The sequence below is a fragment of the Triticum urartu genome, chromosome 3A, assembly GCF_056163025.1.
Source record: "Triticum urartu cultivar PI428250 chromosome 3A, HENAU_Tu73, whole genome shotgun sequence".
In the NCBI taxonomy this organism is placed as follows: Eukaryota; Viridiplantae; Streptophyta; class Magnoliopsida; order Poales; family Poaceae; genus Triticum; species Triticum urartu.
The window spans coordinates 5189987-5202234 of NC_141875.1; the positions used below are offsets into that span (position 1 = coordinate 5189987).

At 45.0% G+C, this 12248-nt stretch overlaps 1 protein-coding gene across 1 annotated transcript; it reads right to left on the minus strand.

Moving 5' to 3' along the window:
- Positions 1-181: 181 nt before the first annotated feature.
- On the minus strand, positions 182-11727 carry LOC125547488 (uncharacterized). Its single transcript, XM_048711345.2, has 4 exons — positions 11595-11727; positions 11331-11493; positions 554-3708; positions 182-452 (listed from the first exon to the last, which is right to left on the minus strand). The coding sequence occupies exons 2-4, from the start codon at positions 11349-11351 to the stop codon at positions 449-451; spliced, it is 3180 nt and encodes a 1059-aa protein (XP_048567302.2). The 5' UTR covers positions 11352-11493; positions 11595-11727; the 3' UTR covers positions 182-448.
- Positions 11728-12248: the final 521 nt, after the last annotated feature.

Consider the following 12248-nt stretch of genomic DNA (forward strand, 5'->3'; position numbering starts at 1 on the left):
CAAGTTCAGATAATACATGGCAAACACTCTCAAATGCATAGTCACACTCACAAGCAGCTAGCCATGTAGAGATACATAGGCAAGCAGCTCTTACAATTCCACACGCATATAGCAAGCAAGCACACATTAAAGCCACACACACAAATGCAGCCTGGTGGATGCACACACATAGCCGTTGCAGTCGCAAACCGCACACAGGCGCACGCATCGGCCGGGTCAGTGTATGCAGGCACCGACCTGTCCGTCCGTCTCTTATTTGAAAGCCACAATATAACACAAGGTGAGAGCCACCATAAGCTCCCACACCGGGCATTGGCAACAACGCCACACAATATCAATCCAAGCGAACACACAAGCAAACCAAGCACTCGATTCAGCAGCAGAAGCAGGAGCACCCATCCATCGTTTTGATGTAGCGACGGAAGAAATTAACACAGCAGCGCAGAGTTCACCTAGGCGATGTGGGAGACGGAGAAACAAAAGGGTGAGTAACTGAATGCAACCAGGAACTAGTACAATTGTACAAAGATGGAGTAATATGCACATAGCGTACCTCAGAACAGAGACCCTGGGCAGCTTCTCCTTGTAGTAGCGCGAGTGGACCGGCGTTCCGAAGTGGTTGGGGCGGTGGTCGTTGTCCCACTCCAGAGCGTCCCACGCGTCCTTCTCGATCTCGACCGCCGGCTTCTTCTCGCCCTGTCCACGGGCGCCCACGGATGGAAGCCGGTGCAAGTTCCAGCACCCCCTGATCTTGATACTCTCGAGCGCAGGCGCCACCATCTTGACCTCACATATCTTCTGAAGCTTCGGGAGGTCATGCAGGAGGATGGTGGTCAGCTTCGGAAATCTTACACTAAGGGTGGTTACTTCCTCTGGGTAATCCATGTTTAGCTCGAAGACATGCACGAGGTCGCCACAGTGGATGATGTGGAGGGTCTTCAAGCTGGGGAAGGACAAGCCGTACAGCGGGACCACAAACTGGAGACGAGGGCAGGAGCGCAGGTGGAGGTGCTGTAAATTTGGAAAGGTATTGGTGGTGTGGGAAAAGAAACCCTTGTATGAAGCTTTACCCCAAATCCAGCGGGCTGTTAGGAGATCCGACGCCCAGAAGGTCTGCAGTACATTAAATCCAGTCGATGCCGAAGGGAAGACGACATCCAACTCCGGGCACCTCTCCACGCAGCACCACCTAAGGGCAAACTGATAAAACTCATAAAGAGCAATGTTACGTATCGATGCGTCGTGCACATGCAGTGATTCGGCACTAGTTCCCACCAAATAACCTAGATCTCCTAGCAGTTCGTTCTCCACATAGCAGCTCCCTTTAGCAATCTCTATATGATGGTCCCGCTTTGTAGTCGTCGGAGCTTGCGGGAAATCCTGCATCGGGGGATTGCCAACCATGCCAAGGACATCACTATACGGGCCTGCTGGAATAAGCTGTTGCAAACTCTCTTCATCACTTGGGCTGGTTGCTTCAAATTGAACAACTTCAGTGTGCACAGCTGAGGAGGTGACATGGATATTACAGGAAACATCCTTCATTATGCCTTTTTGTACATAAGGCAACAAGAGACCCTTCACAGAGCGAGTAAGCCTCGCATCTGCGGCAACAATATGCAATTCGAACTTGAAGGATTTGGTCCTGTTGATGGATGGTCGAGAACACACTGTTCCAAGTCGGGTGTCTATGCACAATAACTCCAATTCTTGTTTTATCTCAGAGCCACTCTCGTGCAACGGAATTATTGCACGAAGTCGCGTGCATCCTATCAGAAATACTCTCTTGAGCTTCGGGACTTGCACCACCATAGTATTCAAGTCAAATATCTTGATTGCAATGCCAGAGAGGTCCAATTCCACAAGGTTGGGTAACCAACACAAAAACAGGTTCTTCAACTGTGTGCAGCCTGCTAAGGAGATCTCAGACACTCTAATATCCATGTTGGAGTCTTCAATTGTGGACGGGCGGAATTGTTCCGGAGGTAGCGCAACAGTTTGTGTCCATTGAGAAGCTGGCCCATGTCCATTAAAGCTAAAGGATTCAAGGGAGGAAGGAAGCCCGCCAACGCTTTCCAGTCCATTGCAACCATCAAGTACAAGCAACTGAAGCCTACTTGCCTTCGATATGCTTGCTGGAAGAATTTCCATGTCACTGTTCCCTGACAAGTCGAGTATTTTCATACTTGCCTTATCTACAAAAGAGTTATCAAAATCCTCTGATGGCTTCCCCTTATATATTGGTTTGGTTATCCGTAGCCTCTGGAGGTTAGGTAATCGACCTTGTAGGTCACCTATGTACTGCTGACTCCAGACTCCCTCTATATTTAGCTCTATGATGTTAGTCATGAGATCCATCTTTTCTTCACATAAGATTTCATTCCATTCTGTGTAACGTAGGTCCAACACCGATACGCTACATAAATATGTCCACTCTGCATTATCCTCTCCTTCACCTGATTTACTATTTGTACAATGGTCCAATCCAAGGAATCTTAGCCTCTGACACTTATGGAAAGGGGGTGATGCAAAATCGAAGGCACAACAACTGAGAATTAGCACACCAAGCTTGTTGGCACATTCAAACAAGCCATCTGGTAAACATCGTTGTTGACTAGAACTTTCAAATGCCAAGAAGAAAGATGATGTCTCTACAGGTATAGTTCGCAAGCCCTGTATTCCCATATTGCTTTGTTCTTTGCGCATCAATATAGTTCGCAAATCAATTTTGCTTGATGTGATTGATATCCAACGGTATGGACCTTCTTCGTAGACATAGTCATCTGTAGCTACCCAAAAAAGAGTCTCCAAATCTCCCATGAACTCTTCAAGCACACCATCAGGCAAAGAGGAATCACACACCCAATTTATCTCTCTATGCAACAAATTACTAATATCCATTTCCCTGTCCCCTTGTATGATTGCATCACATATCCAAAAGTTGGAAGCATGACCAACCCAATTATATTCAGTGACAGTGTGGAAATTATAATGCAGGAATAACTCATAGAGACAACAATCTGCAACCATTGCTGGGTCGATTTCTGGCACAAATGGATTGCGAGCAACTATGGCAACAGCTTGTTGATACAACAGTCGCAGAAACTCCGCCCATGAAAATTCTTTGATTGAATGATAGAAATGAGAGAAAGCATGAGTATATCTTAGCTTGTCTGCTACCTTTGAATGGATGTGATTCATGGTCATGCATCTTCTGCTAAAGGTCCATATTATTATATTGTTGTCAAATATTGCAAGAGGAATGCCAAAGGTGCTTATGTCAACCTCTTCATCACTTCCATTAAGAAAAATCATCATCAACTTGGTGCCCCTCAGGGTTTGATTAATCACTTTCCCGACACTGTGTATCTCATTCCTTGAGCTTTCATCAACTTTGTTAAAATCATCCTCTTCATCCTGCTTATCTAGAATGGCCATCACTGAGTGGTCAAGTTGCAGTTCCTCTGCAATTGACCTCTGCACTGCTCTTCTATTTTTCCACTGAGAGCAATCTATATAAATTATTCTGTCAAAGCATAGTTCTGGAGTGGTTCTCCTAGATGGGAGCACTTCTGCTATGGATCTAAGAATGGCGGACGCCCCGAATCCATCCCAACCATCAATATAGATGACCTTCAAGTTGTTCTCGAATCGAAGAAACTGAAATATTTCCTCTCTGGCGCCATCAACATCCTTTGACCAAATGGGCTGGTAAGACATGTTAATAAGTTAGAACACCTTTGCTAGCTGCACCGCTAATATAATGTATGCTACCATTAGTGCATATCTGGACAAAGAAATTGCAGTTTGAGCACTCATTTGAATCACAATAATTAGTACTGTTTAGGTACAGTTATGAAAATCTAATGATTATTATCAGTTTGTTAATGCTGGTCCACCGGATCAAGGGCTGAATGATTTGCTTCTTTTTGAGAACAATCTTTATTTATTTTCTCGTTGTTTTTGTCCAGTTAGCTTTGTAGCCGCACAGGGTGGTCTACATGCTTGCGCCGTCAAGGAGATTAATGCTACTGCATCACAGATAGCTAGATGTTCCTTCATCTATGAAGGACATGATACGAATATCGAGGCGCATAGCCTTGCTAAACATACTCTAGGCCTTTCTTTAAGACGCCATGTGTGGCTTCTTGATCCTCCTGAATTAAATCGTACCCCTATGAACTTGTCAAATGATCAATAAAGATGAGAATGTTTAGAGTAAAAAAACTTCTTTGCCAAGTACTAGAAACACTCAACAAAGGCTTTAGCAAGTGCTGCACTCGGCGAACCACATCCGACATACACCCTTTAGGCCAGTGGCGGTGCCAGGAATCTAATCATATGTGGTCAATTGAATGTTGTGTAGTCAGATGTATGCATTTATAAGATTTTTTGGCATGATTTCTACTTGATATATGTAGGTTTTGCAAAAAGTTGTGTAGTCAAATGACTACCCAGCTCAAGTGTGGCTTCGCCACTGCTTTAGGCAAGGCAAGCTTTGTCGAGTGTTTTCCGTCACGCACTCGGCGAAGAGTTTGCGAGTGTTTTTTTTTCTTTGGGTACTCGGCCAAGGTTTGTATTCGATAAATATCAATTCAGTTTTGGGGGACAGAGAGAGCGGGCATCAGACGGTTTGCTGAGTGTAACAGGAACAAAAAACAATGTCACTTTTGGCACTCAATCCGATTCGCGCTGTCAAGGGAGCCACTGCTCGGGAAGAAGAGGCCGTCGCTGCTCATGAAGAGGAGACCATCTCCATGGACACTCGGGAGGAGGAGCCGGCCTCAATGTAGTCAATGTAGTCGCGTGCGTGCGTGAGGTGAGCCTGGTCTCCGGGCTTAGTGCCGCCGGTGACGCGCGAGTGTTAGAAGGGAGAGAGGGATTGGTGGAATTGTTCGAAGTATTGCTTGAGCCTCGTGGGCATATATATAGGAGTACATAATCTACTTGAAGTACAAGGCAAGCCAGAATATTTCCTAGTCTAATCTATGTTTCCTAATACAATCACGTTACTCAACATCCTCCCACAGTCACAACGGTAGCGACGCAGACGGTGAGATTGGAGAAGAATCTGAAGGCAAGCCGACGGACACCCCCCATAGTCGTAACGGCCGACGCATCGCGGAGTCGTGGCTGGAGTGGAAACCGACGAGGTTGCTCAAGCAGGCGGTAGCCCTTTGTGCCATTTGTCGATGTAGCCGAGAGCGTGGGTGGTGGAGCCGTGGTTGAGGTAGCTGTGCGAAGAATGCCATGGTCGATGTCGAGTCGGGGTAGCCGGTGTCGAGGAAGTCGCCGTGGAGCAACGGGCGCAAGGGGGCGCCGAGTTAGCATGGGCGCAGTGGTGTCGAAGTAGGGGTGAGCCGGGAAGAAAATGTTGTTGACAACGCGTCGCGGCGGGGTTGCCAATTCCGGGGACACATCGTAGACGAAGGTACGCGTCGGTGTTGCTAGCACCGGGCATGCGTAGACGGATGAAGACGAAGTTAACGAAGCGCCGCACTAGGCTTGCCAGGCCCGGGGACACGTCATGGACGAAGGCACGCGGCGGTGTTGCCAGCACCGGGCATGCGTAGACTGGGACCTGCACGAGCTGTATGCCATGTCGAAGAAGTCGGAGAGGCCAGCAGAGAAAGACTTGACGACAGTTGCGGCGCTAATCGGCGCCGGGCCAATGTCACCCGCGGTTGTCGGAGTAGATGAAGCGGTCGGGGTAGATGACGGCGACACCGGCGATGGGCTGGTGCTGGATGAAGACGAAGGGGGTGGACGGGCGGCGGCGGCTACAAAGGTAGCGGCGGCGGCGGCCTGACGGTGGCGGCGGCTAGGATAGGAGTGCGGCGGCGGTGCTCGAAGTAGGCGAAGAACCCTGACAGCGTGACGAAGACCGGCGCGGACGGTGGCGTTCCCGCGCCAAGGGAGACGACGCGGCGCATACCACGGGAGGTCGACGCGTGGTGGCAGCGGAGTGGACCGTGGGTCGCGGCGCTACGGCCCGAAGGGGCGACGCAGCGGCGGCGGGCGGGTCGGGGCAACGGCGGGGACCGCGGGCCGCGACGCTGCGGCCCGAAGGGGCGACGCAACAGCGGTTCGCGAGTTGGTGCAGCCGCGGGGACGACCTCGGGACGGCGGCGGGGACCGCGTATCGCGACACTACGGCCCGAAGGGGCGACGCAGCAGCGACGCACGAGTCGATGCAGCCGCGAGGAGAACCACAGGGCGGCGGCGCTGCGGCCCGACGGGGCGACGCAGCGGCAGCCCGATGCTCGATCAGTGGAGAGGCGCGCTGAACTCAGGGACGATCTTCAAGGGACCTGCGAAGGCGCGCGTAACGGGCTAGGTCGGTGGCAGCGAGCGGGTGATCAATCCGATCGCGGCGCGAGGTCGGGGACGCTGCTCGGTGGAGGCGTGGTGGCGGCGGAGTCCGAGCTGAAGCCGGCGACGACGGACGGCGTGGGACGTCGTGCGGACGAGCTTGTCAGCACCGGCACCCGGGCTGCCAAAGCAACGCCGGCGCCCGGGCAGCGATGCACGAGCGACCAACGGAGCAGCGGCGCGGCCCCAGGTGGCGGTCATGGAGGCCGACCGCCCCGGGGGTGGCGCGTAGGTGCGGAAGCGGCGGCGACTAGGGTTTGGGATCGACTTGCGATAGATACTATGTTAGAAAGGAGAAAGGGATTGATGGAATTGTTCGATGTATTGCTTGAGCCTCGTGAGCATATATATAGAAGTACATGATCTATTTGAAGTACAAGACAAGGCAGAATATTTTTCAGTCTAACCTATGATTTTCTAATACAATCACGTTATTCAACAGCGAGGCTGCTTGGCAGGGCGCCGCTGATGGTGAAGGAGGTGCCGGAGAGGTGCTCGGCGGGGCTGTGCTGCTGGTTGGTGAGGGACGTCGGCAGGAATGCTCTTTCCGACTCTCGGGACTGCTTGGTCTCGAGTGCTCGCACCAACCAGCTGTGTGCTGCCGGCATTGGTTGCGTTGCTGCTGTTGGAGCTGCTCTCCAACAGTCCGGGAGGCAGATGAGCGTTACTGCCGGATCCGGGACCCTCTCTCCCAACCAATCAGAGAGAGACGGCTGCACGGCTTACCACGTCATCGATCTGCGTCACTTCCTTCCAACCAATCAGGATGAATCATGTGTATCGCATGTTTTCTCTAGGTTGCTTTGCAAGTTCATTTCAGAAAACACTATGACAAACACTTTGCCGAATATTTTGTATTTTTATTTATTCTCTTTCACTTTTTGTATTTTCTTTATTTTACTTTTCCCATGATTTCTTTATCTTAATTATATCCGTTAAATGCATAATCTAGTTAATGACTTAAATATCATATAAATGAAGACGAAAAACTGCCAAATTTCGACCAATGTCTATTGAGATCATATAATGACACCATGCTAGGTTTCATGTTTTTCAGACTTCGTCTTTATTTTTTTGGAATTAAAAAACCAATGACCTCCATGTCCAGGGTCAAGTCTTGGCAACTTGATGTTTGGAATTCCTTTTGTTTTCTCATGGATTCAAGAACACAAGTGGGATTTTTTCAATCGAATTTTGCCAACTTATTCACGCACTTGCAGTTAAAATGTGAATTATATTCACCAAATGACTTAAATATAGCAAACAAACCTTGAAAAATGCCAAAAAAATCATGGAATAATGATGGCATATGTTGAGCATATAAAAACTTTCAAGAGCAACCGATACATCGCCTTCAAACACGACCTGTTCCCTCTCGAAACCTCTATTTTTCCTCGTGGATGTTCTGGATTCCTAGAAGTATACGTCATTTTTTTTTTTGCAAAAAATACTCACATTTTTACTATGGCCTCTATGGATCATGTAATGACACCATACCTGGTTTCATGTTTTTCAGACTTTGTTTGTATTTTCTAGGAAATAAAAACCGATAAGCTCCATGTTCGGGGTTGAGTCTTGGCACCCGAATATTTGGAATTCAATTTCTCTTATTGGATAAGGCCTAAACATGGACTCAAAAACACAAGTGGTATTTTGCAACCCAACTTTGCGAACTTTTTGATTCACTTGCTGTTAAAATTTGAATTATATTCACTAAATGTCTAGAAATGCAATAAATGACCCAGATATAACAAATGAACCCTAAAAATGCTAAATTTTGACATGAAACATGTGATGGTGTATGTTAAGCACAAAAAAAGTTTCGAAGTCAAATGATGAAGCAACCGACACTTTGCCTTCAAACCTGACCAGTCCCTTCTTGAAACCACAATTTTCCCTTGTAGATGTTTCGATTTCTGAGCAGTGTACGTCACAGCTTTTGTGAAACATTCTCTAATCTTTACTATAGCCTCTACGGATAATATAATAACACCATAGCAGGTTTCATGTTTTTAAGACTTCATTTACATTTTATAGAATTAAAAACCAGTAAGCTCCATTTTCGGGGATGGGTACGGGCACCATGATGTTCGGAATTCCTTTTATTTTCTTGGATAAGGTCTAAATATAGACTAATTAACACAATTTTTATTTTCCAACCGTTTTAAAAAAAATTATGTTACACAAACGAAAAATAATAAATAGAAGACTATAAAAGAAAGGAAAGGAAAATAATAATAATAATAATAATAATAATAATAATAATAGATGAAAGAAATAAAAGAGAGGATATACAAAAAGAAATAAATAAAAGAAAGTAAAAGAAAAGAACATTGAAAAAAAATATTTGCTAGGTGCTTTTCTCTGACACTGCGCAAAGTTTCTTTTTTTTGCAGTGTAACACTAGGCAACCTCGAGTTTATCTAGTGTCAGATATTTGCTGAGTGTATTTTCGGAAGCACTCAGCAAAGGCTATGTTTTTTGAGTGCTCGTCAATAAACACTCGGCAAACACTTATAGTGTATTATAAGTCTTTATTAGGAGTTGTGTTAGTGGCCGAGTGATTTGGCCAAGTTCTTTAGAAATGCAGAAAGTGCATGGGCGAGCAGTGTATGCATGCGCGTATGGTTAATTAGCCGCATGTAGTTTTCTTTAGTGAATAGGCTGTTAATTAGTAGTCCGAGTCAAGTAGATCATGGAGAGGTTCCAGGAGGCGTTGCGTGGCTTTGGACGTGGTTGGTCTGGCTACTGAAACTTAAATAGCACATAAGTCTTGGACTGAATAAATTCAAATTATATGTTTCCTGTTGTTGAGCTTAGGGACATGATGCTTGATACCACATTCTCCCTTTATGCTTATAGACAGGCTTGTAAACATCGCTGATACATCTATATTGTTATCATCTCAATATTTTGTTTTACCTTACTTCCTAGTTGTGTCGTGTCAGTGAATAGTGATATATATGTAGTTGTGGACATGTGAGAAAAATAAATAAGTTATTGTAGTGCTTGCATTAATCTTTGTATTGACCTTTCTTATTGAGCCGGTGGAAGACAAGAAAGTCTTTCGGCATTGAATGGTTTGTTATTGCGCATTTACATGGACTTTTGAACATTTTCTCTACCACATGGAAGTGATGTGGGAGTGGAAGCATGTAAGTTGGTTGAATTAGTTCATTAATAGGAGGTATTAGTTTGTGAGTTTTTTCTTAGAAGCGTTCATAATATTATGTCATTGATTCATAAATTTCAACAGGCCTTTCTACAATGTGCTTATAATACACTAATTTTACAGATGTCGCCATCTATGGGTTCTTGATTCTACAATATTCAGAGGAGCTTCCTCCGTCAGCATAGGTGGTGGGAAAGGTGATTTGACCAGTTGCTATTGTAAAGTATTGTTATATGTTTACATGCCTCAAATGTGGTCTAAGGATGAATTTCATAGAGTCTGACATTTAATACATTTACGTTCAATTGAAAGATTGGTTAGTGGTACATACTGTAATCTATACAGACTTATCATTTTTCTAATAGATACCTATCTTTCTTTGTTTTAGGACCAACGGGGAGGGGATTTGATGGCTAGGAAGTCCAAATCTTGCTTTCTTTTAGGGGAAGAAATAAAGAAAAAAATGTTTGTAGTGTGGTAAATGGTGCATCAAGTATTTGATCTGGAAATTGGTACTTTGAATACATTTGTCTCTTGGATTTGTTTTTTAAAATCTCCAGATGACATATGTGGCAATTAGCTTTCATTGTCAGCTTCTTATGATATTCCTAAAACCTAGGATGTAAACTTGATTGTGAGTTCACAGTTTGAGCTGCTGCATCTAGATTTAGAATTGCAAATCAATCTGTCTGATGGGAATCTAAGAATAGCTTTCAGACTTCAAACATAGAGACTAATATGTCACTTCGTATTATTGCTTTTTTTTACCTGTTGTAGTACACAATATAGCCATACCAATTTCAGAAATTATTCATTTGCCACAGAAGCTTATATTTTCTTATTTCACTAATTAACTAAGTATGAAGTAAAAAGGTGATGTTGGTTCCTGGAGGGTGGAGCCCTAATATGTTCTTTCATCTCCTAGTGAGTTTTGTTAGTTCTGCATGTAACATGACAGAGCTATTATTACGTGTTGTTTCTTCATTACCATGGATTAATCGTGACTCTTGGTTTCCTATGCTAAAAGCGATCAAAACATATGTATGCCTTGATCTGTATTGTTTTTTGCGCAGATGCATTGATCTCTATTGATGTGTTGTGTGAGGAAATTCGTTGCTATTGGCCCACAGTGATCCTTAGTTCTTGTGCTAGCAGCAAATTAATTGATGTTACATATATTAAGAGGAAGATTATTTGCATGCTTTGGTTTTAATCGTACTTTTTCAATATACTACATTCAGGCCTTGCTGTGTATTGTTATGCCTTCTTCCCTTCAAGTTAGTGGGCCATTGGTTTTCCTATGTTGGGATTTGTGACAGTTTTTGCCCGCTTTTCTGTTAATTAATCTTGTGCCTCCGTTTTTTATTTAAAAAAACTAGGACTTGGCTGATGCATTGCTTGACTCCGCACATTTTTCCGCTCCTTGTGCAGTTCTATGGTAATAGCTAGTTTCATCTTTATTTTGATTTTATGTTGACACTTAATTAATTTCATCATAAACAGAACAAAAAGAACCACCCTTCCCAAGGAAGTGCATTCTGGGGCCCTCTTTCCTACTGAGCCAAACGGCAAAGCGAGCTATATTGAGCATCACTAAACGTATCTAGTCCTTTAGCAGAGAGATTTGACATGCCTACTACTCTACTATATATAGTTGTGTGTTAGCGTGCCATGGACATTTTGACAATCTCATGACCAAGAATTAATGTCCCTTACAATTTCAGTGAGAACGCCAGTGCATGCATGTACTACTTTGTGAACTTAAAATGAACAAGAGAATTCTTACCAGCTCATCTTCCGCGTCCATCGAAGAGTAAGAGAGAAAACCAGCAGAAAATTTAAGCAATCTTAAACTGACGAGGACTCATAATGAATATATTAATTCCCCTGTCAGAGACGAGGAGAGGAAAGCCGCAGCAGATCCGATCAGTCTAACCCATATATACCGCCTGCATACACAATTAACAGCATCATGTCACGTTTGTTAACCAGCGGTGGTGGAGTAACAATGGAACATGCGAATGAAGGTTTAATATGGCACAAGTTTGACCTTGGTAGCAGACAAGAGCGGCTTGACAAAACGGAAGGGAAGAACTTCTCACTACTAATGCAACCCTAATTCACTGAAGGAATGCGACTATGCGACAGCCGGTCGAGAAGGGAGTAGAACAAATTGGCTCCTCCTATTTTGTAACTAGAGAGTGCACGGATGACTGCCGGCTAAGTAGAGGGTCCTTTGCGTGTGGTTGCATGCCACGTTTTCTCTTTGCCAAAGGATGCATGAAGCGACGTATGCATGTATGCTGCTGCTTTGTTTTTACTTTTTTCTTTTCTTTTTTATTTTGGAAAGATGATGGAGATGGAGATGCTCTTGCCGGGTTGGTTTCCATGCTACCGCAAAGCCATTGCACAGCAAAGTGCAGCAGTCACTTTCTCCTTTGTTCCATGGTAAAATGTAGCAACCCCGACATCGGACACATCCCCGCCATTCCCTATTCATTCCATGGTAAAAGACGCCGGAGTGCTGTTTGACTCTGGCTCCGGCAATTCCTTGCTCATTCTAATCATCTGTCCCCATCTCCGCATATTTTTTTTCGAAAAGGGGGAATTCCCCGGCCTCTGCATCAGAAAGATGCATACGGCCATCTTATTAACCAAAAAAGCAGTGCGAACATGGTTCCAAAGTCTTCAAAAGTAATAAAAA

Coding starts and splice junctions, on each gene's coding strand:
- LOC125547488 (XM_048711345.2), bottom strand. CDS start 11,351: ATGGACGCGGAAGATGAGCTG. Junction 3,709..11,330: donor TGGACGCGGAAGATGAGCTG/GTAAGAATTCTC, acceptor ATGTCTTACCAG/CCCATTTGGTCAAAGGATGT.